Below are 27,263 nucleotides of genomic sequence, written 5' to 3' on the forward strand. Positions count from 1 at the left end.
TGCATCAAACTCTTTAGCTGTGACAATTGGGAGTTGGATTCTGTTGCAACCTCTCAGCAAATACCATTTTATTGTCCCAAGAAATTTGGAGTTTGCACCCTGCTCTACCTGTTGGTGAGCTTATTTGGAGATTGTTTACTACAGGAGACAAAGCCCAGGTAGCTCTGAGCTGGGATGGCCTTGTGCTCAAGTAGGGATAATGGACCTTTGGTGTTAGAAGGATCATTGAGCAGCTGAAAGCAGGTGATTAATTAGTCTGGAAAAATTCTTCCAGTTGTTCTAAACTCTTCCCCAAAGGGGGTTGGAAATAATTGCGAACTACAGGAGTTGGAAATCCGGATCCAGTTTATCTTCATCTGTGCCAGTTATCTATCATCTTTATTTTATTCATTCTTGAGTGGGTGTCACTGACAAAACTAATGTTTGTTGCCCATTTCTTGTTGCCCTAAAGAAGAGATTTTACTCGGTGACTCGCTACATTGCTGCAGTTAGGAATTTGACCCAGAGATCTGAGACTCTCAGCTGATGTACTCTGTGTGTGTGTGTGTGTGTGTGTGTGTGTGTGTGTGTGAGTATGAAAGAAGAAGAGTAAAGTCTTGCATTTATGTGGCACCTGGCTTGAAATGTAGTCATTGCTGTAATGTGAGAAGCATGGCCTCAAATTGTGTACAGCAAGCACCCCCAGCAGCGGTATGATAATGACTAGACAGGCAAAAGTGAGGACTGCAGATGCTGGAAACCAGAGACTAGATTTAATGGTGCTGGAAAAGCACAGCAGGTCAGGCAGCATCCGAGGAGCAGGAGAATTGATGTTTCGGGCAAAAGCCCGTCTTCCGGAATGGAGGCAGGGAGCTGCCAGGGTGGAGAGATAAATGGAGGGGGGGGGGGGAGTAGCAAAGAGTACAATAGCTGGATGGCGGTGGGGATGAAGGTGATAGGTCAGAGGGTGGAGCAGATAGATGGGAAGGAAGATTGGCAGGTAGGACAGGTCATGAGGATGGTGCTGAGCTGGAAGTTTTGAACTGGGGTAAGGTGAGAGGAGGGGAAATGAGGAAACTGATGAATGACTCGACAGGCAGTTTGTTTCTTACGTTGAATGTGGGCTAAATATTGACCAGGGAATGAGGAATGTCTTCCCTGGTCGGCTTTGTGGGATCATTTGCACCAATCTGTGTAGGTAGCTTGATGTCTCCTCCAAAGGATACCGGTGACTCAGTGGTTAGCACTGCTGCCTCCCAGGGACACTGGTTCGATTCCAGCCTCGGGTGACTGTCTATGTGGAGTTTGTATGTTCTCTGTGTGTCTGTGTGGGTTTCCTCCAGGTGTTCCAGGTTTTCTCCCAAAGTCCAAAGATGTGTAGGTTAGGTGGATTTGCCAAACTAAATTACTCATAGTGTGCAGGGTCAGTGGATTAGCCATGGGTAATGTGGGGTTACTGGGATAGCGTAGGAGGTGGAATGCACTTTGGGGGGAGGGCCAGTGTGAATTGATGGGCTAAATGGCCTGCTTCCACACTGTAGGGATTCTAAGATTCTATGGCAGCATCTCTAACAGTGCATTATTCCTATTAAAAGGAATAGAATAGGCTGTTTACCCCAAGAGCCTTCTCTGCCATTTAGTAAGATCATGGCTAATCTCTGTTTTGAATCCCACGTTCCCACCTACCCTCATAACATTTGATTCCTCCTGCCTAACACAAATTTATGTATCTGTGCCTTAAAAATATTCAGTGACTCCACGTTTGCCCTGTTCTGAGGTAGAGTTTAAAAGTCAAACAAAAAGTCTCCTCAAACAAAAGTAAAGTACTATGTGGGTGCTGGAAATCGGAAGCAAACACGGGGAATGCTGGAGGAACTCAGCAGGTCTGGCATCATCAGTAGAGACAGATACAGTTAATGTTTCAAGCCTTGATTTCTCAAGAAGAGTCACAATGGACTTGAGACATTAACTCTGACACGATCTTCAGTTTTGGAAATGGAATGGTACTTCCTAGTTCTGTACTGACCCACAAGTGGAAACACATCCTTCCCACATCCACTTTTGTGAAGCTCAATCCCTCTGTCCTTGACTGTTGTGCTCAAGCACTGGAGTGGGACTTGAGCTCTAATCGTTATAGCTTGGAAGCAAGAGTGTCACCCAGTGGAAAGTTGCCAGCAACTTAGTAATATCTCACCTAGATGCTCACCTAAGAGTGATGTGTGCCTTTAAGAGGATCTCAGAGGTGCTGATGTTTGCTTGCACATGCAATTGTCCTTCAGCTAGTGGAGGTCACGTGTTTGGAAGGTTCAGTCAAAACAACTTTGGTGTGGAGCAGGGTTTCCCAAAGTTGGCATACTGAGCTCTGAGGCAGCAGTGTCTACCACAGAGCCCTGCCCGAATCTCAACAACTGAGTGGCCCCTTCAAATCTTCTTAGCCATTTTTAAATAATGGATATAGCCACAAATGGCTGATTTATTTTTTGTTTGTTGTTTGAGGCCTATAGGTGCATTTTGCAAAACCCTCTGGAAAGGTGGGCTCTTTTTTTTTGCTTAAAATCTCTGGGGATTATACCATTTCATTTCCAATCGCAGCCTCCACTTTCACAGGTCTCTGAATCCTCCGGATGTCATCCATCCCACTCTATGGTTGGGTTAAGGCTAATTTAGGCACTAAAATAGCATTAGAATTGGGAGACGTTTGGGAAACACTGGGGTAGGGTTTTCACAAAGGGGCTGTTCTTAGCTCAGTAGAGTTGTATGCGCGCCACCAGCCATCTGATCTCCAAGCTGCGTGTCTGAGACTTTTCTGTAGCTTTGGGAGAGTCGAAACACGCCACGAGTACACATGAAATTTGTTGCAAGTGTCACTAGAGAGCATCAAGGAACTAAGACTCCATGGCCAACCCTGAGATGATTGGTCTGATGGTAGTGGCCAAACAACCAACTGAGGTGAAATCTGTCTCATTCACTTTCACTGCTCTGTATTCAAAAGAGAATGTAAAAATCCCCTCCTTTTTTAGGGACTGTCTGTTCTATAAGACATGTGAACAGAAATTAGGCCATTCAGCCCATCGAGTCTGCTCTGCCATTCAGTCATGGCTGATAAGTTTCTCAACCCCATTCTCCCTGTAACCCCTGATTCCCTTGATACTCAACACCCTATCTATCTCAGTCTTGTATGCATTCAATGACCTGGCCTCCACAGCCTGCTGTGGCATTGAATTCCACAGATTCACCACTCTTCCATTCTAAAAGGTCTTCCCTTTACTCTAAGGCTATGCCCTTGGATCCTTGTCTCTCCTATCAATGGAAAATCTTCCCAACATCTACTCTATACAGTATTCTGTATGTTTCAATTCGATCCCCCTCAACCTTTCAAACTCCATCGAGTATAGACCCAGAGTTCTCAAATGTTACTCACGTTCATTTCCATCCTTAAACCACAAGCACCATTTGTTTTGGGGATAGCTGGTCTACCACTTGCTTCCTGTCAGTTTCGAGAGAGTTTCCCAGCTGCTTAGATAAAGTATTCCTGCACTCTGTGTGATTTCACTTTGTCCCCTGCCTTACAGGAAAATGCCCTCTCCTTCACAGTCTTGTGGGTTGGGAGCTTGCCAGGCAGGAATTGAGTGGGCAGCTAGGCATTCTGCCAGCATGTCGTGTGGGTTAGTGTTTCAACACTAGTGGGGAGCCTGTCATTTTATCATTGCTTATTTTCTCTCCATTGTTGCATTACATCTCCCCCTGGAATATTTTTTTCAATATGACAAGTAGCAGATCTGCTGACAGCTGCCGAGAGGTACCTGTGAACAACCTTCCATTAGCATTTCATATCAAAATTATTTTTCTCTTTCTGCGGGGGAGCTGCCTGCAGCTCCCTCTTTCTTGATTTCGCTCTCGCCTGCAACTCAAAAGGTCGTGGGCTTTGGCCCCTACCCAGAGGACTCCACATTCAAGCTGGAGCTCCTATTGATGTCCTGTGGGAGTGCTGCACTGTCTGAGGCTCTGTACTTCAGATCAGGTATGAAACCAAGACTCTGCCTCTGACCTGTCATGTGGATATAAAAGGGCGACCTCGTACCACAGAATCATCAATGTAGAATCTCCTCAGTGTAGAGGCAGGCCATTTGACCCATCGCGTCAACACCTGTTTGGAAACTGGACAGAGGAGTTCTCTCCTGTCTCCTGTTGGGGAAGTTGATGGCATTGTGGTGCTATTGCTGAATAATCCAAAAGTCCAGGCTAATAACCTGGGACATGTAGAATCCCTACAATGTGGAAACAGGCCTATGGCCCAAAAAGTCCACGCTGACCCTCCGAAGAGTAATCCATTCCACATTATTCCACATTTACCCCTGACTAATGCACTAACCCACACATCCCTGAACACTACGGGACAACTTAGCATAGCCAATTCACCTAACCTGCACATCTTGGGAATATGGGAGGAAACACATGCAGACATGGGAGAATGTGCAACTCCACACAGAGAGGCGGGAATCAAATCCAGGTCCCTGACACTGAGAGGCAGCAGTGCTAACCACTGAGCCACTGTGCTGCACAGATTCAAGTCCCATCATGGAAGCAGGTGAAATTTAAATTCACCTCATAAATCTGGAGTATAACATTTAAAATCTGTAAATGTAAATCTAAATCGATGGGTGTTGAAACTCATCTGGTTCACTACTGTCTTGTAGAGAAGGAAGTCTGCTATCCTTTTGTTGTCTGGCCTACACATGATTTCAAACCCACAGTAATGTGGTCGATGCACAGCTACCCTTAGAAAGGATTTACCAGGGTCTTACCAGGATTGGAGGGTTTAAGATATAAAAACAGACAGACTTCAATCATTGGAGGGTAGCAGGTTGAGGGGTGACTGTATTGAGGTATATAACATCATGAGGGGCATCGATAAGGTAAATGACCAGGGCCTTTTCCCTAAGTGGAGGGAGTTCAAAACTAGGGGGCATATTTTTAAGGTGAGAGGAGAAAGATTTAAAAAGGACATGAGGGGCAGCGTTTTTTACACAGAGGGTGGTTCATGTGTGGAATGAACTCCCAGAGAAAGTGGTGGATGCAGATGCAGATGCAGTTACAATGTTTAAAAGACATCTGGATAAGTTCATGAATAGCAAAGGTTTGGAGGGTTATGGGTCAAAGTGTGTGGTACTGGAAAAGCTCAGTAGGTCAGGCAGCATTCAAGAAGCAGGAGAGTAGACGTTTCGGTCATAAGCCCTTCATCAGGAATGAATCCCTGAGCAAGAGTTTATGCCTGAAACATCAGTTCTCCTGCTCCTTGGATGCTGCCTAACCTGCTGTGCTTTTCCACATTTTTCGAGTCTGATCTCCAGCATCTGCAGTCCTCACTTTCTCCTTTGGAGGGATATGGGCCAAGCGCAGGCAGGTAGGACTAGTTTAGCTTGGTATTATGGCTAGCGTGCACTGCCTGGACTGAAGGATCTGTTTCTGTGCTGTATGACTCTCTGACTCTGACATTGTCTGCAATACCCATATCCCATGGAAGAATAAAGAAAAATAAGACACCCCTTTCCAGCAACAAAATTGTCTGTCTGTCTGTCTGTTATGATGCTGCTATTTGTGGGAACTTTGTGCAGCATTTGGTTGGTGGACTCCTTGTGTCACAACAGTGACTACACTTCCAAATTCTTCATTAGCTGGAAAGAGCTTTGGGATAGCCCTTCAGAGATAGGATACTTCGGAGATCCATGTTATGATTTGATTGACTACTCTGATGGCTTACAATCTGATGTCCTCTTGTCACTGTACAATACATTTGAAGTTGTTTCCCAGTGACCTACCACTGGCCAGAGGGCACCCAGGGACAGGGAAGAGAAAACCTGCCATGGATTGTATTGCCTTGATCACGTGTAGTTATAGGTGAAGAAGACTAATCATTCCATGCTTAACTCCTTCATCACACGCTTCTCATTTGTAGCCTGTAATTGTTCCTTAAATGATCCCAGTGCTTTTGCCTCTCCACAATTCTATTCCATATGTTGATCCCTCCTTTCAATGAAGAATAGTTTCCTTTTTTGTCCTAAATGATCTGTTTACTAGTTCAAGCCTATCCCCTTAACCTCCTCTCTCAATAGAATTTAAAATTGACAAGCCGGATTTACATTTCCCTTAAACTTAGGTTTCTGTAAGATCTCGGATCCCTCCTTCAGGCTGAAACACCTTGGTTTCTTCATTTTCTTTATTCGCTTGTAACTCATTTTGAGATGAGGGTTTAGTTTGCTTTGGACTTCCTCCAGGTCACAGCAGCAGCTATTGTCGGAGGTGGGTCTGTGTGGGTGTTTGCTGAGGGGGTACCCATCTTTCAGCTGTGGCTGAATGGTGCCACATGGTGAGCTGCTGTAGGCAGCTGCTGCCCTGAATCCCAATGGATGGAGACAGTGGGGTCAGGAAAGGAGGAGAGGGAAGCAACATGACCCGCTTGAGAATTCTGTATTGTACCATTCAAAGTATATAACAACATGATAAAGGCTTCCTGAAGATCCACACAGTGATTGTGAAGTGGTTGGAGAGTGTTTGTATTTTTTTCACTTTATTTTTTCAGGGGATGTGAGCATCACTAGCAGTGCCAACACTTGTTGCCCATCCCCAAGTGAATTGACTGGCTCTGCTGTTTTCGAGCCCAAAAGGAAGATTTGCAAATGAAATATTGACTCGACCAGAATTGCATACAGTCAGTTTCACCACAACACGCGTCCAACACGTGCAACCCCGTGCTGTAAGAAAGTTGTGTAATAGCAGTAACATTTAAACTAATGGGCCTGGAAATGCATTATAACCAATATGGAGGAACCTTGATTATCCGACATTCGATTATCCGAATATCAGATTATTTGGCAAGATCGCAAGGTCCTGATGCTTGGCTAAACAATGTTATTCGGCACTTGATTAACCGAATGAAATACTGGCCGTCCATGCCCTTCAGATAATCGAGGTTCCTCTGTATACAGTTTAAACGTTCACGCTTTAGAAACTGTGTCCCCAGTTTGTCAATTGTGTTATAGAAAATTCATGAGAACGAAACGTGTGTTATAGCAGAGCAACCTGTGCCTCCAATTAGAGTTCTAGTAATACAGTTATTTCCAAGTATTGTTAGTTCTCACCTATGGTTAAGAGTCAACCACATTGCTATGGGTTTGGAGTCATGTGTAGGCAAGACTAGGTAAGGATGGTAGATCACCTTCCAAAAAGAGTGTTGTGAGCCAGGTGGGTTTTAACAGAAATCAACAATATTTTCATGATCACCATCACTGAGACTTGTCTTCAATTCCAGATTTATTCATTGAAATTACATTTTCCCCAGCTACTGTGGTGGGATTTGACTGGGCAAGGCATTATTGTGGGCCTCTGGTGTTACCACCACGCACTCTTCTCCCACTGTATATTGCTGTATAAGTGCCCAGTTTGAAAATGGGGCTGTCGGACAAAGAGTAAGAAGTGGAGAACAATTGCTTTAGTTTGACTTTGACTTGGATTGACCTAGATTGAGCTGTGTTTTTCTCCTGTTTCTGTAGAAACTGCAAAGATGAATCTGTGGATTTAACTGTGATCCAGACCATGGAAATCTTGTGGACACTCTACGGGGAAATGAAAAAGAAGTGTGTAAGTTGGAACTTCCTATCTTGGTTACAGTTATGTCTCCAGCGGGTAACTGATGTATGTGTGTCTGAATTGTGTCCCCCCCTCTCAACAGAGTAGGTTTGCAGCCACCATCCTGTTTAATTGTAGGGATCTACAGGGATTGCTTGGTCTAGTGTGGGAGAGGAAAACTTAACTAGTAATCTAAGGAGAAGTTGTTGGTGTTGTCTTAAACAAGATGCAGTTTATTGCATATTAGTAACCAGTTACAGGTTACATTGACGTGGATGTAGGCTTGCGAGCAAACCTACATCCAGAATCTCAACCTGAGCTACGAATCTTCTCAAAACTCGTTGCATTGTTACAGAGACTATGAAGAGCCTATGGATGTTAGGTCTAACACCTCCAAGATCCTTCTGCCCCCCAAGTCCAAATTATATCATCTTAAGATACTCTGGGGACTCCTCAGTATAAGCTATTTCAGGTGCATGTGCCTTGAGACAATGTCTGCCACCAATGTTTCCACTCCCCATTGTTAACATTGTGCATTTGTGTATATAACCATTTGTACATCTCTTGGTTGGAGACTGTTGAAAGGGTTGTTTTTCGGGCCTTTGACTTCGTTGTTTTCGTGCCACAAGGATCGGTGCTGGGTCCACTGCTTTTCATCATTTATATAAATGATTTGGATGTGAGCATAAGAGGTAGAGTTAGTAAGATCACAGATGAAACCAAAATTGGAGGTGTAGTGGACAGCAAAGAAGGTAACCTTCGATTACAATGGGATCTTGATCAGATGGGCCAAATGGCAGGTGGAGTTTAATTTAGATAAATGTGAGGTGCTGCATTTTGGGAAAGCAAATCTTAGCAGGACATATACACTTAATGAAAAATTATCCGCAATCACCTGCACCAACCAACCCAACCGCCCCGTGGCTGGACACTTTAACTCCCCCCACCACTCCGCCAAGGACATGCAGGTCCTTGGCCTCCTCCATTGGCAGACCATGGCAACACGACGCCTGGAGGAAGAGCGCCTCATCTTCCGCCTCGGAACCCTCCAACCACAAGGGATGAATGCAGATTTCTCCAGCTTCCTCATTTCCCCTCCCCCCACCTTATCTCAGTCCCAGCCCTCGGACTCAGCACCGCCTTCTTGACCTGCAATCTTCTTCCTGACCTCTCCGCCCCCACCACCTCTCCGGCCTATCAGCCTCACCTTAACCACCTTCCACCTATTGCATTCCCAACGCCCCTCCCCCAAGTCGCTCCTCCCTACCTTTTATCTTAGCCTGCTTGGCACACCCTCCTCATTCCTGAAGAAGGGCTTATGCCCGAAACGTCAATTCTCCTGCTCCTTGGATGCTGCCTGACCTGCTGCGCTTTTCCAGCAGCACATTTTTCAGCTTATACACTTAATGGTAGGGTCTGCTTCCGTGCTGTACATCTCAATGATTCTATGACTCTATTTGTTTCCTGACACTGAGGTGTGTTAGTGCCTTGCATTATCCATTTCCTCAATGGGGTTGTTCAGTTGAGCACTGGTGTATGAACGATCCGCAATGAGATGGGGTTCCTGTGGATCCTTCAAGTGACCCCTTCGGGCGAACAGTGCAAACAATGTACAATCTTTGCAGCGCCTTGGATGATTGAACCTTTCCTCTTTAAGATGCCTTAAATGACAATCATGTTGACAATGTGGCTCAAGAAATGAATAGATTTGTTGGAGAATTTACGCATATCATTAAGGGTGAGCCCTCCTTCTTGTAAGTGCTTAAAGGCACCACGCATCCTCCAATCATCACCTTAACAATTTTCCAATGTATCAATATCCGTGTGGCATATGATTCCTTGAAGACCTTGTAAACGTTTGGGACAGTTGAGAAATGTTTTGAGCTGAGGCGATCCCAAATGGTAGTCTGAAGAAAAATCTGAGTTAGGGACCATGAATATGGCTACAGGATAGAGGGATCGGTGAGTTCTCGTGCATGAATCACAAAAAGTTAGCACCAAGTTCAGTGAGTAATAGGAAAGGCTAATGGAATATTGGCCTTTATTTCAAAGAGAATGGAATATAAAAGTAGGGAGAGTTTGCTAAAACTATACAAGGCACTAGTCAGACTACAGTTGGAATACTGTGAACAGTCTGGGCCCTTTTCTTAGGAGGGATATTCTGGCATTGGAGACAGTCCAGACAAAAAACAAAGAAACCAACAATAAAGAAAATTTACAGCCCAGGAACAGGCCCTTCTGCCTCCAAGCCTGAGCCGATCCAAGTCCACTATCTAAATCCAATTCTGAAGGATCTGTGTCCCTCTGCTCCCCACCTACTCGAGTATCTGTCCAGACGCACCTTAAATGAATCTACCGTGCCTGCCTCTGCTACCTCTGCTGGCAATGCGTTCCAGGCACCTACCACCCTCTGTGTAGAGTACTTTCCACATGTATCCTCCTTAAACGTTTCACCTCTCACCTTGAACAAGGTTCCCCAGGTTGATACCAGGTTTGGAGGTACTGTTTTATGAGGAGAGGATTGTGAGTTGGCTCTGTACTCATTGGAATATAGATGAATGAGGGGCGACTTTATTAAAGTGTACAAAATTCTTTGGTTGCTTGACAGGGTAGATACAGAGAGGTTTTTTGACATTGTGGGAGAGTCTAGGACCAGAGGGCATAATTTCAGAATGAAAGGTTGCATGTTTTAAACCGAGATGAGGAGGAATCACTTCTCACAGAGGGTAATGAATGTGTAGAATTCTTTACTGCAGAGAGCTTTAGAGGCTGTCTTATTAATTATATTCAAGGCTGAAATAGACAAAGCTTTAATCAGTAAGGTAATTGAGGGCTGTGAAAGGCAGGGAGGTCCAATCAGCTGTGATCTCATTGAATGGCAGAGCAGACCCAATGGACTGAATGGCCTACCTTTGTGTCTTCTGCGAAACAATTTTGATTGTTTGTCAAATGGCACCTTCTCGAGTCCACTGTTTTCATCAGGTATTGGGAAAACTCCGGTCTTGGATAATTTAGCTAACTTCTTGTTGACCATAGACAAAGCCGATTTCTCTTCCAACCATATTGTTGAGCTGCCTAAGGTCAACAGAATTTGGATTGACCCATTAGGTACAGTAACCATGCCCAAGTATCACTTAGTTGGTTTCATTACCCAGGAAAGGATGCTCTTCCTAGTCATCATTGCAAGTTGTTTCTCAACTTGTTTCATTAAAGATGTAGAATCTTTAATGGTTTAGCATTTTTCTTCAGTGTCATGCTGTATCCTTTATTGAGCTTCCGTACCCCAATACAAAATTTAGGGTATTCTGTTCAAAGAAGATCTTTAGCTTTTGCTGTTTAATTCTTTGGACATTTAGAAGGTTCATTGAAACATGCATTCCTATTCGAGTGAGAATTCTTGTCATTGAAGTACATATGTTTTCTGCAATTTAACATTCCTTTATATTAGTTTTGTAGCTTGCCTTTAACTGTAGACAGTGTTCTTTCAACTGTGGTTTACTATTTGATAATATTTACTTTGTATCTAACTTGACATTTTGAGACAACCATTGAAATAATCAACTTCTTGCCAAAGAGCAAGGTCTGATCCATCTATTTCCTCTAAGAGTATTTTGTTTTGTTCTTTTATTGTAGTCTGTTCGACCTTTTATTAACCTCTTTGTGTGGATAGTTTTTGACTTCTTACTTCTTTGTGACTGTGTCCTGTTGGCACATTTTCTGAAAGTGACCTATTGTATGATAGATTAAGCAGTCACTTTTAATAGTTGGGCACTGACTGTGCCTGTGAGGCTTTATTGCTCCACAGCGCTGACAAGGAGTAGTGTGATAGAGGAAAATCACTTACTGGTCTAATTAGAAGAGGCTCTTGTATTGAACAAGAAACAAATTATTGTATGTTAGCAACTAATTACAGTTTACATTAATATGACAGACGTTGCTCCAGAGACCATGGGCCAACCAAGATGTTGGATTCTATTCCTTCAAAACCCTAAACTGTCCATCACAGTGGGTGAAATTGAGTAACTCCTAAACATAAACCCTTTCCTTTTCTTACACTCTTGTATAGCAATAACCATCCTGGAGCTAATTAATGATCTCGCATTAGTGTTCTTGCAGGAGGGTCTACTTTTTGTCATTTACATAAATGATTTGGATGTGAGTGTAAGAGGTATAGTTAGTAAGTTTGCAGCTGACACCAAAATTGGAGGTGTAGTGGACAGCGAAGAGGGTTACTTCTGATTACAACAGGATCTTGACCAGATGGGCCAATGGGCTGAGAAGTGACAGATGGAGTTTAATTCAGATAAATGCGAGGTGCTGCATTTTGGGAAAGCAAATCTTAGCAGGATTTGTACACTTAATGGTAAGGTCTGAGGGAGTGTTGCTGAAAAAAGAGACCTTGGAGTGCAAGTTCATAGCTCCTTGAAAGTGGAGTCACAGGTAGATAGGATAGTGAAGAAGGTGTTTGGTAATGCTTTCCTTTATTGGTCAGAGTATTGAGTACAGGAATTGGGAGGTCATGTTGCGGCTGTACAGGACATTGGTTAGGCCACAGTTGGAATATTGCGTGCAATTCTGGTCTCCTTTCTATTTGAAAGATGTTGTGAAACTTGAAAGGGTTTAGAAAAGATTTACAAGGATGTTGCCAGGGTTGGAGGATTTGAGCGAAAGGTAGAGGCTGTAGAGGCTGGGGCTGTTTTCCCTGGAGCGTGGAGGCTGAGGGGTGACCTTATAGAGGTTTACAAAATTATGAGGGACATGGATAGAGTAAATGGGTATATGAATAGGAAGGGTTTGGAGGGATATGGGCTGGGTGCTGGCAGGTGGGACTAGATTGGGTTGGGATATCTGGTTGGCATGCATGGGTTGGACCGAAGGGTCTGTTTCCATGCTGTACATTTCTATGACTCTTAAGTGGTTGCTGTTGAACTACAAAATGTTAGAATGGATCCCAGAATGAGCAGAAGAGCAAAGTTGTATACTTGTCTGATTTAATTCCTCCCTCGTCTGAACCTCTGTATATGTGTATTATGTTTCCATCGTCAGTGTAGAGTTTTGGGAAATTAATACTGGTAATCTTATTTTTTTTTAAAAAATCTTTCATGTGAGATTCCTGAATTTATTGCCCAACCATAATTGCTTCTTGTGAAGATGATGGAGAACTGTTTTCTTGAACCCTTGCTGTCTATGTTGTGGTAGATAACAACACCTTTTAGGAATGACCAGGCGACGTAGAGAATTCCTCAAGATGATAAGCCTTTATTTGCAAGCAAAAGCTGTGGCCACCAGAGCAGACAATCCTGAAAGGCCTTGAACAGAGAACGTACTCTAATGTTTATGCGCTATCCCTGTCACATTAGCATAACCAATTGCACTAAGCCTATATTATATCCCCTTAACCAATCAGACTCTGCCACAATTGTCTTCTGGATTGCTGCAGACCCTCACGTTGTGCCATGGTCATCTTTCTTCACCTTTTGTCACCTGACAGGCTGTAGTCATGCAAGGGTGGCTTGAGCACGCAGTCCAGATCTTACACTTAGGCAACATTCCAACATGTATTACGTTGTAGTTATATATTCATATTTACCATATCTGCATGGTGAAGGCACAGCGCTTTTGGGAAGGGACTTCCAAACTTTTCACCCAGCATCCGTGAAGGAATGGCAGTATGGTTCTAAGTCAGGATGGTGAGTGACTTGGAGGGCAACTTTCAGGTTTTTTTGTTGTTCCCATGAATGGGTGATAGATATTGTGGGTTTTTGACGTGCAGATGAAGGAGCCTTGGTGAGTGGCTACAGTGCATTTGTAGGTGGTACACACTGGTGCTCCCCTATCTAAAGGCATGAATGATTAAGGTGATGGTGTGAGTGCAATCAAGCATCCTGCTTTGGACTGGATGGTGTTGACCTTTTGATGATGGACTGTCTCTGGGGACTCAGGAGTGAGTTGCTCACTGAAGAATTCCTAATTTCTGACCTGTTCCTGTAACCACAATAATATGGCTGGCTCAGTTAATTTTCTTATACATAGTAACCCCTAGGAAGTGTTGCTTGTGGAGGATTCAGTATGAGTAATGCCATCACTGGTAATGCAAGACCAGTAGATAAGGTAGTTAAAAAGACATATAGGATACTTGCTTTTATTAGTCAAGGCATTGAATACAAGAGCAAAGAAGCTATAATGGAGTTGTATATAATGGTTGTTAGGCCACAGCTGGAATACCGTCTACAGTTCTGGCCTGTAGGAAGGATGCAATTGCAGAGGAGATGCTCCAGCCCACGCCACATCCTGGGGCAACTCCGCTCTGGAGAGAGATTAGTAGACTGGCGTCATTTTGCTGAGAGCAGAGCAAGGTGAGTTGGAATCTGATTGACGTGTACATAGATCTGGGTAGACAGGGAGAAGCCTTTCCCCTTGGAGGGGTCAGTATTAAGGGAAGGAGCAGGAGGTTTAGAAGAAAACTGGAGAAAGATGTTTTGACCCAGTGGGTGGTGGGTATATGAAGCTCACTGCTTAAAAGGGTGGTAGAGGTGGGACCCTTGAAGACATTGCCCAAGTATTTAGATGTACACTTGAAACACAATAGCATACAGACCAAAGGCTAAGTGCTGGAACATGGGATTAGAATCAATGCATGCTTGATATCCAGTGTGAATGCAATGGGCTGAAGGGTCTCTTCCTGTACTGTGACAACTCTATTGCTTGCAATCTTCTCATTGATAAAAGCCATTCAACTTGCAGAACTCATCACCTCCATGTGTAATCTTGTGTTTATGCTACATTATTGTGAAATGTATAGACTACGAGCATATGAAACTGTATCCTGGGGTGATTGAGATTATCCTCTAATTGAGGGGCTTTGTCAGCGGAGAATCATTTTGTTGGGCTGGGAGGTGTTGGACCCATAAAGATGAAGCGTAAAAGGAAAACATGGCATATTATATATGCAGCATGTCTGCAGTCAGAAGTCTTTGTCTTATTTTCTTTCTCCATTTGATTTCAGAATCATTGTGGTTTCGTTGCTGCCCTCCTGAAGACCTTTGAGCAAGTGAAGGTGAGAAATCAGGAAAGGAGCCGATTTAAAGCTATCCGTTCAGCTGGCTGGAGTCGCACAAGTCTGTGCGATGTGCCCGACTCTGGGCATCTGCGGTAACTCAGGATGGAGAAAGCTGCCGTTCCAGAGCAGATGGCTTTCCCAAGAGATTATTGAGCGGTCACCCAGAGCATTTATTAGCGCGCAGAACTATTGGTCTGTCCTTTGACAGCATCCAGGAGAAAAGAGGAAAGTTGAAACTGTAGGTGGTTTCAGATGCTGCCATTACTGTGGTAAACACCAAGAGGATGAATCCAGCCTTTGGAGGAAACCCGTCCTGGTTTGAGGTTCCTTTTGTGAGTGATTTTATTTTCCCTTGGTCCATGCCTCCTGAAGGTAGACTCTGTCTTGCTGCTGTTACACACCCCACAATGAGAACCTGCAAAAATGGCCATTATTCATTTGTGACCCTCAGTAGTCTAAGATTCTCTGCCAGACACTTGGTCTTGGTGTCAGGAGGCTATTTGGCCCATCAAGTCAATGCTGGCTCTCTGAGAAATCCAGGCAGACCCGTACCCTGCTTGATCCTTGCACCTCTGAGTTTATTTTCCCCTCAAGTGTCCATACCATTTCTTCTTGCTATCATTCATCATCTTCAGCCTCCTCAAAAGTACTGAGTTTCAGTTGTGGTCATTGCCGCTTCATAACGTTCTTCTCCCCTTGCCCCAAAGCATAAAAACTGGCGACAAAAAGAGAAAATACAGCAAACACTCAGCAGGTCAAGCAGCATCAGTAGAGGGAGAGAAGCAGAGCTAAGGTTTCAGGTTCGCCAGAACTGGGAATTACCAGACAGGTTATGAGTAAGGGATGGTTGGTGCAAGGACAATGTAGAGTGGAAGGCTGCAGAGATGGACTCACTGAGAGATGAGACAGTCCTGCACGATTACAGAGAATGGTATCAGGGCAAGAAATAAAGAAACAAAAAATGCACTGGGGCATGTGTGCTGATGGCTGGAAGGTGAAAATAATAAGAGAAAAACCGAAATGTGCAATGAAAAGGAAACAAAATGGGGTTACCAAATACAGATTGGGTAACAGCTGTATTCAGTCTACATGCAGGATGTCAAGCTCCCCGCAGTCTCTCATTTTAATTCTCCACAATGGCCTGACATCTCTCTCCTTGACCTGAATGAAGATCAACTCAAGATTGAGGAGCAGGGCTCACTTTCCAATGAGGCACTTTATATGCTCTTGGTCTAAACACCGAATTTAACCATTTCAGATCGTTCCCTCATTTTGCTCCCTCAGCAATAACGTCCATCACTCAGCCATGAATTTCTCTTGTCCAAGGTGGCCCTTACTTCAGGATGCTGTCCATATCACCTGACTTCATGTTTAGATCAGGCCAGAACCTAGCACAGGCAGCTGTAACTTTTCTAACCTCTGATTTACAAGGATATATTCCCTGCTGCCTAGCAACACTTGCTTGCCTTCAGTAATTTTCTCATTATCCCTAACCTACCTAGTCTACTGTTAATTATGTTATTTATTGTGGCATTGCAATTATAATATAAACATCACCCGTCAAAATTGAATCTATTCTATTACTCATGTCTTAATTTTATATTGTGCTTTATAATAAAACCTGTTGTTTCTCCTCCTCTCAATAAAGATTTCAGTTACCTGATGACTGGAATGTTTTACCAATGTTGTCTTGGCAACCGCTCTTCACTGGAATGCTTGTCTTTCTAAGTTGAGTCAAACCCACGTTCCCACTGTACATATTATTTCAGCTATTATATGTCAAAAAATCTGTAGTCATTTTATATTCATATTTGTCTAAAATCTACAGTTGGCAGACCATTTGACATGTGGAGTCATCACAAACTCACTAAATTGATTCCCCATTGCCCTTAGACAGTGACACTTCCAAGTGAAAAGCAATAAGAATAATAATCGTGGCTTTTTCTTTAATCTTTCCTCCATAATTGTTGCCATGGTGACATGAGCAAGAAAAAAAATATCTGGCATTGAAAGCTAGTCTCAGTAATGGTGACCATGAAACTATCATCAATTGTACTCAGAAGCACATCTGATTCAGCCCTTAGAGAAGGAAATCTGCCATCCTTACCTGGTCTGGCCAACACATGACTCCAGACCAGCAGCAATGTGATTCACTCTTAACTGCCCTCTGAAATGGCCTAAGGAACCTCTCAGTTTAATTGCAGCTAAGAGTAGGGTAATGACTTACCAATGTTATTCCTGTCCTGTGAAGTAATCTTTTCAAAAGAAATAACCCCTTTATTCTGACAAAAGAAGAATCTACTGCTTCTTTCTTGTGCCCTCTCTCTAGGATGACTCTGACCTGAAGGAGATCATCTGCTCTACCAAGCCTTTAATAAATCAAATTCCTATTGACAGCATAGCCCCTCATTGGACAGAACTTCAGAGGAACACAGCTCTCACAATACTGATGGCACACTGTAAGTTTTCTTCTCAGTCTGCCCACAACTTATCATGCATATTTTAAAAAAAAATTATAGCCTTTTGGAGATACTTTGGTGTTATTTGTCACAAATTTCCTCAAAGATTGTATCTTATTGAGGGATAAACTTGTATCAGAAAAAGTCACCTTTTCAGGAATGCTAGAACAATATTTTGGGATGTGTTGTAATTACTGTGGATGCTGGAAATCTGAAACAGACACAGTAAATGCTGGAGAAACTCAGCAGATCCGGCAGCATCTGTGGATAGAGAAACCAAATTAACTTTTTAAGTCTGACATGGCTCTTCAAACAGAAAGCTTTACTCTGCTTTTCTCTCCACAGATACTGCCAGACCTGCTGAGTTTCTCCAGCATTCTCTGCATTTGTTATCGTACATGAGTACTTGGAGACGTGACACGTGGGAAGTTTAGAGTGTGTGGGAGCGACAGGTGTGTTTGCTCCATTGGGTTTTCGCCCTTGTATTGGGGTCTAGTGCTGACTCATTTCTAGAGATTGATCAGCATGAGTCAGCAAAAGCTGTTATTGAGGGAAGCCACGAGTTGGACACACCACCCATTGAGGTTGGTCAAAAAGAGGCCTCTCTTCTCGTGATTGGAGCATCTCAGATTGCAATCTCCTGACTAATGGTAAATCTCTGGGCGGGAATGAACGGGACCAATCAATGTTAATGCAGTAATGCACACGAGCAAACTTGCATGCCTTTGTAATCACACACACAGCTTTCTTTTCTCAGCAGTATTCACCAAGCTTTCAGTGTGGGTATCGGGCAGCACATGGGAAGCTTTTATTAAGTAACATAGCTCCTGGTCCTTATTGTTGAAATACCAGTGTGTATTTATTTCTCCCCCAGTTTATTGGGGTCACTGAGTGATCCTGAGGCCATAGATATGTTGTGAAAAAAGGCCATTCCTTCATGTACAATCCTTGGCAGCGTGTGTTATCAGGGCCCTCAAAGTTTCTCTTTGTAAATTCCTTTCCCAGTTGCTGAGTCTTTGAGTGTGTACAAAACAGAGGCCAATAGATTTTGGTGCCTTGGTGAATAAAGTGATATGGGGATTGGCCAGGAAGGTGACCGTGAGAAGGTCATCCATATCTTATTGAATGGTAGGGAAAGCTCTCAATGGTTAAATTGCCCTGTTTCTTAACAGAACAAAACCCAGTCTTGACTCCACACACACACATACATGCACACTATCTCTGTCTGTCTCTCTCTCTCTGTCTGCCTCTGTCTCTCTCTCTCTGTCTCTCAGTGTGTATGTGGAGATGGGAGGAGGGGGCGGTGAGGGGTGGGAGGAGCGGAAGGTTTCCATGAGAGTGATAGGGAAAGGAGCCTTGAAGAAAAAGGTTTGCTATGTCTGTTTTTATGACATCCATACAGCTGTCCTGACTGAGCAGGCCGCTGAATACTGAAATGATTCCCATTATTCTCTGCAAATGGATGATCAAGTGAAATTCCCAACTGAGTTACAAGGCAGCAAGTTACTTTTTTTAACAATGAAAGCCACAACTGGCCGCTCAGCTTAGTCAGGGAATGTACTCTTCTCTTCCATGTGCAGTATCTCCATTCATAGCTATGGGACTTTGTTGCTGGAAGTAATGCCTTGCTGTATCCTCTATTCAGTTGCAGATCACATCAAGAAATTTGCCACCGAGGGTGACTCTGTGCTCACTGACTTTGAAAAAAACTGTGAATCAAGTGACCAAGTAGGTATCTTTTTGATTTCATGTTGGAACACAAACTGGTTCCAATGTGTTCTGGATTAGATGTTTCTTTGCCAATTCTGTTATACCTCACAGGAGTACTGTGCTGAAAATAAAGCTCTGCTATTCCCAGAGTCGACACAAAAGCTAAAGGCTCCCCAGTTTCCCGGATATTTAGACCTAGAGTAAGCAAGGACTAGGTTTCTGTACTTAATGAGAATTTGTATTTATGCCACGTAAATAGACTGTAGCTACAAGTAAATGATAATGAACTGTCAACAGATAACACTAGTAGTTAAACCCCTAAACCCCCCCTTAAACACACACCCATATATACGCATTCACATATGCACCCACACACAAAAGAAAGGTGTTACGGACAGAGGGAGGACTGGGAAAGCAGTTCAGTGGTCTTTGTTCAAAGGGTCTGCTGCGGTTATTCTTGTGCTGATTAGATTGCTGCTTCTTCTGATGCATCCACTGGTTTGCAAGAGGCATTGCGTAGCTGGTTCACTTATAAAAGGTATCTGACTTATTAATTTAAAATCACAGCTTACAGCAACTGCACATGGGAAGATAAACTAATTTCCTTCAAGCTGAATGTGGCTTTTACTGAGATCAGAGGGGATGAGTGAGCTGGTAGAGGTCTGATGACTTCTTGTGATCTTGCTTACAAGCCTAAGCTGTTCACCTAGCTGACAGCCAATCGCATAATTGTTGGCAGGCTGAAGGCCTTTATCATCAATGACTGCTCACTAGTTCACAGACCAATCAGCTACTTGTTGCTGGCTGAATCTTCATTTGTACACACCCTTGCCCCTTCTACTAGTGCTTGAACCAGCAACTGTGTAAACAGTACTTACAAGGAGCATCAGGTGACTTGCTTTCAAAATCATGCATTAATCATTCAGCAATCCTTAGTTTTTAGAGCAGTTCTTTTCCCTTCTCAGTTCACAATTAAAAATACTGACAAATTAAAGACCATCTTTACAATTTATAGAGTAATTATAGCAGAGAGAGGCCATTCATCCATGGAGTCCATGCTAGCTCTCTATAGAGCAATCTTGTTAGTGCCCATGTCCTCATGTACTCCTGGATATCTCCCTCAAATGCCTCAAGTTCCTTTTGAAATTGCTGTCTCTGCTTGCTCCACCCTTGTAGACAGTGAGTTCCAGATTCTTGTCATCATATTAGTAAGGGTTAACAGAATGTTCCTCCTCCGCTCCCCATCCGCATCTCTTGCATAAAACCATAAATCGGTTCCTTCCAGTCCTTGTGCCATCAGCTTTTGGAACAGCTGTCATATTTTTGTAGACTTCAGTCAGATTTCCCATCAATCTCCTTTGCTCCAAGGTAAACAGCACCATCTTCTCCAGATGGAAAATGGCTACATTCCCTCAATGCTAGAACCCTCTGTTCTTCACTCTGTCAAGGATCTTCACATCCTTCCTAAAGTGTAGTGACAAGATTCGAATGCAATATACTTGTACCCCAACCAGAACTTGAATAGTGTGGGATTGTCTGAGTGGTGAAAACAGCCTCCTTTATTGAGCATCTGCAGAAACACTGTTTGAGACAGTGATAGAATCCAAAGAACAGTTTCACAGTGGTTTTTATACGGTTTTTACGTACATTAAAATTTTAGCATTATGGTGTTACACAGTTGTATTTATTGTCAACAAGTTTGGTTGACATCTGTCCTGGGGAAGCAGGAGGTGGTTTAAGTGCTTACTATACACTGGCTGTTAGTCCTGATGGGAGTAGAACATCTGACAGTCTGAGCTTGTATAATTAGGAGGTATTAGTCCTTTTCTCTTTAAAGTTAGTAATGTTAGTAAAAATACTAGACCTCCATGATCGAAATAAGTGAGAAATTATATGTGTACAGCATAAAAATATAGAGGATATTAAATTGATCTCCCACAGCTGGGTCATGAGATTTTATTTATTATTGCCAGTTTTGACAGTTCATACACACCCATTCATGCAGTTTCACAGAAGTGCTGTCTGATAATAAGCTTAAACGGCTCTATTTAATACGTATTTAAAAAGTACATGCTAGTGGAGGAAACTGCTTGATGTTCTGCAACCTATTCAGGTCACAAGAGATAATTATTATGATCTTTCCATAATTTGAGTGAGTTATGGAAATAGGATGGTGTAGATGGCATTGTTCTGAGTAGGTTGCAGTATTAACACATATTCAGCAATACCCTCTGATACAGAAACAGGTCTAACCACTGCTTGCAGCATGAGACTAATAAGAATTGAAAGGTGTTCAGAAACAGTAATGGTTTGGAAGGGATGTTTAATTTAGTTCATCTTGAAAGAGTAAAATGTACTGCAAAAATGCGGTTGTGTAAATGGAAATACAGGTATTGTAAACGTAATGCACTTGTATTATAATTCTCTTTACCAAATTAGTCACAATGTCAAACAATAGGTTCAGCTCAATGTTTCTGAGCTCAATGGCTCAGTCTGTGAAGCTTGAAGGTCCTGTATGCTTTGCTGCTTTTCCAATTTGTCCTGAAAGCTTCAAAGTTCTATTCCCATCAATGTCTCACCACCCCCTTCTCGGGTCACAGAGTCATAGAGATGTACAGTTTGGAAACAGACCATTTGGTCCAACCCGTTCATGCTGACCAGATATCCCAACCCAATCTAGTCCCACCTGCCAGTACCTGGCCCATATCCCTCCAAACCCTTCCTATTCATATATCCATCCAAATGCTACTTAAATGTTGCAATTGTACTAGCCTCCACCACTTCATCTGGCAGCTCATTCCATACACGCATCACCTCTGCGTGAAACAACTTGCCCCTTAGGTCTCTTTTATATCTTTCCCCTCTCATCCTAAACCTCTGTGCTCTCGTTCTGGACTCCCCCACCCCAGGGAAAAGACTTTGCCTATTTACCCTATCCATGCCCCTCATAATTTTGTAAACCTCTATAAGGTCACCCCTCAGCCTCCGACGCTCCAGGGAAAACAGCCCCAGCCTGTTCAGCCTCTCCCTATAGCTCAAATCCTCCAACCCTGGCAACATCCTTGTAAATCTTTTCTGAACCCTTTCAAGTTTCACAACATCTTTCCGATAGAAAGGAGACCAGAATTGCACGCAATATTCCAACAGTGACCTAACCAATGTCCTGTACGGCCACAACATTACCTCCCAACTCCTGTACTCAATACTCTGACCAATAAAGGAAAGCATACCAAACGCCTTCTTCACTACCTGCGACTCCACTTTCAAGGAGCTATTAACCTGCACTCCAAGGTCTCTTTGTTCAGCAATATTCCCTCGGACCTTACCATTAAGTGTACAAGTCCTGCTAAGATTTGCTTTCCCAAAATGCAGCACCTCGCATTTATCTGAATTAAACTCCATCTGCCACTTCTCAGTCCATCTGGTCCAGATCCTGTTGTAATCTGAGGTAACCCTCTTCGCTATCCACTACACCTCCAATTTTGGTGTCATCTGCAAACTTACTAACTGTACCTCTTATGCTCACATCCAAATCATTTATGTAAATGACAAAAAGTAGAGGACCCAGCCCGACCCTTGTGGCACTCCACTGGTCACAGGCCTCCAGTCTGAAAAACAACCCTCCACCACCACCCTGTGTCTTCTACCTTTGAGCCAGTTCTGTATCCAAATGGCTAGTTCTCCCTTTATTCCATGAGATTTAACCTTGCTAATCAGTCTCCCATGGAGAACCTTGTTGAATGTCTTCCTAAGTCCATATAGATCACATCTACTGCTCTGCCCTCATCAATCCTCTTTGTGACTTCTTCAAAAAAACTCAATCAAGTTTGTAAGACATGATTTCCTGCGCACAAAGCCATGTTGACTATCCCTAATCAGTCCTTCTCTTTCCAAATACATGTACATCCTGTCCCTCAGGATTCCCTCCAACAACTTGCTCACCAACGAGGTCAGGCTCACTGGTCTGTAGTTCCCTGGCTTGTCTTTACTGCCCTTCTTAAACAGTGGCACCACGTTAGCCAACTTCCATTCTTCCGGCACCTCACCTGTGACTATCGATGATACAAATATCCCAGCAAGATGCCCAGCAATCGCTTCTCTAGTTTCCCATAGAGTTCTAGGGTACACCTGATCAGGTCCTGGGGATTTATTCATCTTTACCCGTTTCAAGACATCCAGCACTTCCTCCTCTGTAATCTGGACATTTTACAATATGTCACCATCTATTTCCCTTCAGTCTATATCTTCCATATCCTTTTCCACAGTAAATACTGATGCAAAATACTCATTTAGTATCTCCCCCATTTTCTGCAGCTCCACGCAAAGGCCACCTTGCTGATCTTTGAGGGGCCGTATTTTCTCCCTTGTTACCCTTTTGTCCTTAATGTATTTGTAAAAACCGTTTGGATTCTCCTTAATTCTATTTGCCAAAGGTATCTCAAGTCCCCTTTTTGCCCTCCTGATTTCCCTCTTAAGTATACTCCTACTGCCTTTATACTTTTCTCAGGATTCACTGGATCTATCCTGTCTATACCTGACATATGCTTCCTTCTTTTTCTTAATCAAACCCTCAATTTCTTTAGTCATCCAGTATTCCCTATACCTACCAGCCTTTCCTTTCACCCTGATAGGAATATACTTTTTCTGGATTCTTGAAATCGCATTTCTGAAGGCTTCCCATTTTCCAGCTGTCCCTTTACCTGCGAACATCTGCCTCCGATCAACTTTCAAGAGTTCTTGCCTAATACTGTCAAAATTGGCCTGTCTCCAATTTAGAACATCACCTTTTCGATCTGGTCTTTCCTTTTCCATCACAATTTTAAATCTAATAGAATTATGGTCGCTGGCCCCAAAGTGCTCCTCCACTGACACCTCAGTCACCTGCCCTGCCTTATTTCCCAAGAGTAGGTCAAGTTTTGCACCTTCTCTAGTAGGTACATCCACATACTGAATCAGAAAATTGTCTTGTACACACTTAACAAGTTCCTCTCCATCTAGACTCTTAACACTATGGCAGTCCCAGTCTATGTTTGGAAAGTTAAAATCCCCTACCATAACTACCCTATTATTCTTACAGATAGCTGAGATCTCCTTACAAGTTTGTTTCTCAATTTCCCTCTGATATGGGGGGTCTATAATACAATTCCAATAAGGTGATCATCCCTTTCTTATTTTTCAGTTCCACCCAAATTATTTCCCTGGGATGTATGTCTGGGAATATCGTCCCTCTGCAAAGCTGTAATGCTATCCCTTATCAAAAATGCCACTCCCCCTCCTCTCTTGCCTCCCTTTCTATCCTTCCTGTGGCATTTGTAACCTGGAACATTAAGCTGCCAGTCCTGTCCATCCCTGAGCCATGTTTCTGTAATTGCTATGATATCCCAGTCCCATGTTCCTAACCATGCCCTGAGTTCATCTGTCTTCCCTGTTGGGCATCTTGCATTGAAATAAATGCAGTTTAATTTATTAGTCCTACCTTGTCCCTGACTGACTCACTTCTGTTCTCAGTTGTACCAGTCTCAGATTGATCTCTTTCCTCACTATCTCCCTGGATCCCACCCCCCCACCTTACTTGCTTGAACAATTTTTCAAACCTGGATCATTATTTAAATTGGTTAACTGTCCACTGCTCCTCTTCTGTCAAAGTGCGTCATTTCCCATGTACAAATGTGCAGACTGTACCTCTGTAGTCTGGCAGCCTCTCTTGACCCAGTTCCCCTTTGAATGTTGCTACTGACTCTGCTTCTAACACCCTATAGGGGTGAGCGTTTCAGCCTGTGTTCCTACTCCTTCCTGCCCCAGCCCAATCAGTGCTGCCCCTGACCTATCCCCCTGCAAAACGCAAACACTTCTTGCTGCCTCAGCCCTGCCCGTAGCCTGAGCACAGCACCCCCTCCTGGACTGTAATGGAGAATGCTGGCTAAGGGTGGTAGAGCCTGTGTATTTTGGGCGTATTTAATTGGTCACCAGATTCTAAAAGACTCCACAATCTCATTTCATCCAACATACTTTTTTTTCTAGCAATTGTTTGGGGTAGTGTGTCAAACCTTAAAACTTTCTCTGCTGTCATTCATTTGTGGAGAGCTGCTTTCACTGGGCGAGATTGCCTGTTGGTAGGGCAACAATATCCTCCATTTATTACCAGGAGTTTAGTGGGATTTGTTTTTTGGAGATGATCAAGTCACAGACTTGTGTTCCCTGCTTCAGCATTTAATGGTGTATGCTAGAAGCTGAATACCAGGAGAAACATCAAGTGTCCTCTTAAAGGCTTAAGAGCACTTCACACTCCTGCCTCCCCTTTGAGTGTGCTTTCAGCAGTTATTTGAATAATGCAGGCAGTGAGTCAATATTAATGGGCCTATGTTGAAATGCTTCCCAATGCTGCAGACTCCTATAGTTCCATTGAAACAAAATATGGCAGCAAATCGGACTCTATCTGGCCCGTTATGTCTCTACGGTCAAGGAATTTGATTAATCACACTCCCTTGCTCTTTTGCCGTAGGCCTGTAATGTATTCCGCCCCCCCCCCCCTCAAACATTTACCCAATTCCCTTTAGAATGTTGCTACTGACGCTGCTTCTGACACCCTATAGTGGTGAGCATTTCAGATCATTATAAATCTGTGTTTTAAAAGTAAGTCTCCACAGAGTGACCTCAGTCTATTCTCTGCAGGTGAACCTTATACCCATGAATTGCTGTGAAATCTACTAGTTAAATATAGAGTGAAGATGTTCAATGGAGACTGCAGGAGAGCATACCAGGAGCAGCACTAGGCGTATCTAAAAATTTAGTGTAGTTACAAAACAGGACTACTTGGATGCCACACAGAATAAAGCAGCAAGTGACAAACAGAGCTAAGTGAGTCCAGAACCAACAGATCAGATTTAAGCTCTGCAGACCTGCCACCTCCGATTGTGAGTGATGGTGATCAGTTAATCAACTCACTGGAGCAGGCAGCTCCACAAGTATCCCCATCCTCAATGATGGGGAGTACAACACATTAGTGCAAAAGATAAGGTTAAAACGTTTGCAACGATCCTCAGCCACACGTGCCGAGTGCATGATCTGTCCTGGCCTCCTCCGGAGGTCTCCAGCATTACAGATTCCAGTCTTCAGCCAAAACAAACTCCATTTAATGTCAAGAAATGGCTGAAGACATTCGATGCTGCAAAGGCAATGGGTCTGGACAACGTTCCGGCAGTAATGCAGAACTTGCCACTCCCCTAGCCAAGCTCTCCCAGTACAGTTACAACACCGACAGAGTGGAGATTTGCCCAGGTATGTCCTGTACACAAAAAGCAGGACAAATCCAAACCGGCCAATTACCACACCATCACCCTTACTCTTGATCATCAGTAAAGTGATGGAAGTTGCCATCAATAGTGCTGTCAAGCAGCCCCTGCTCAGTGATGCCCAGTTTGGGTTCTACCAGGGCCACTCAGCTCCAGATCTCATTACAGCCTTGGTTCAAACTTGGACAAAAGAGCTGAGGTGATTGTGTCAGCCATTCATGTCAAGGCCACATTTGACCAAGCGTGGAATCAAGGAGCCGATGGAATCGATGGGTATCGGAAAGGTCTCTGGTGGTTGGAGTCATATCTGGAGCATAGGAAAATGGTTGGAGGTCAGTCATCTCAGCTCCACAACATCTCTGCAGGGATTCCTCAGGGTAGTGTCCTTGGCCTAACCATCTCCAGCTGCTTCATCAATGACCTTCACTTCATCTTTAGGTCAGATATGGGGATGTTCATTAGTGTTGTACAATATCTAGCATAGTTCAGAACTACTCAAATGCTGGAGTAGTCTGTGGTTAAACTGTAAAAGACCTGGAAACATCTAGGCTTGGGCTGACAAGTGGTAAGTAATATTTGTGCCACACAAATACCAGGCTGTGACTGTCTCCAACAAAATCTGAACATCAGCCCTTGACATCCTAGGGCAGTTCCATCACTGAAACCCCCACTTTCAACATCCTGGGACTTACAGCTGACCAGAAACTGAACTGGACTAGCCATATGCATACTATAACTACAAGAGCAGATTAGAGGCTAGGAATCCTGCAGTGAGTAACTTCCCTCCTGGGTCCTCAAAGTCTGTCTACCATTTACAAAGCACAAGTCCAGAGTATGATGGAATACTCTCCAGTTGTCAGGATGAGTTTAGCTCCAACAACACTTAAGATCCTTCACACTGTGTAGGACAAGAAGCTTAATTCTTTGTCTGTAAGTATTCTGTGTGATGCCATCATCCAAATCATCCTGAATAGAGAATGGAGTAAGCTGCTTGGCTATTCAATCTTTTCCTCATTTAGCATTGGCACTCATCTACCTTCAGATCAGAAGCAGGAACTTCTTCCTCTTCCTTTCTTTCTGTTGTCTTCCTCACAGACCATTCTCCATCAATAGTGCTGAGACACAGGTAGATTGCAA

The 27,263-nt window shown here is 43.5% G+C and overlaps 1 protein-coding gene across 5 annotated transcripts in view; it reads left to right on the plus strand.

Moving 5' to 3' along the window:
* Nucleotides 1–27,263, plus strand: part of LOC140494170 (E3 ubiquitin-protein ligase DZIP3-like) — a 119,444-nt gene that overhangs the window by 18,918 nt on the left and 73,263 nt on the right. For 4 of the 5 annotated variants that reach the window (XM_072593272.1, XM_072593271.1, XM_072593270.1 and 1 more), the window contains exons 4-7: nt 7,530–7,617; nt 14,612–14,662; nt 16,995–17,124; nt 18,770–18,852. In XM_072593272.1, the coding sequence (XP_072449373.1) occupies nt 7,530–7,617; nt 14,612–14,662; nt 16,995–17,124; nt 18,770–18,852 (352 nt within the window). The other variant, XM_072593273.1, reaches the window with a different exon arrangement.

The sequence above is a fragment of the Chiloscyllium punctatum genome, chromosome 23 (genome assembly GCF_047496795.1).
Source record: "Chiloscyllium punctatum isolate Juve2018m chromosome 23, sChiPun1.3, whole genome shotgun sequence".
NCBI classification, from domain to species: domain Eukaryota; kingdom Metazoa; phylum Chordata; class Chondrichthyes; order Orectolobiformes; family Hemiscylliidae; genus Chiloscyllium; species Chiloscyllium punctatum.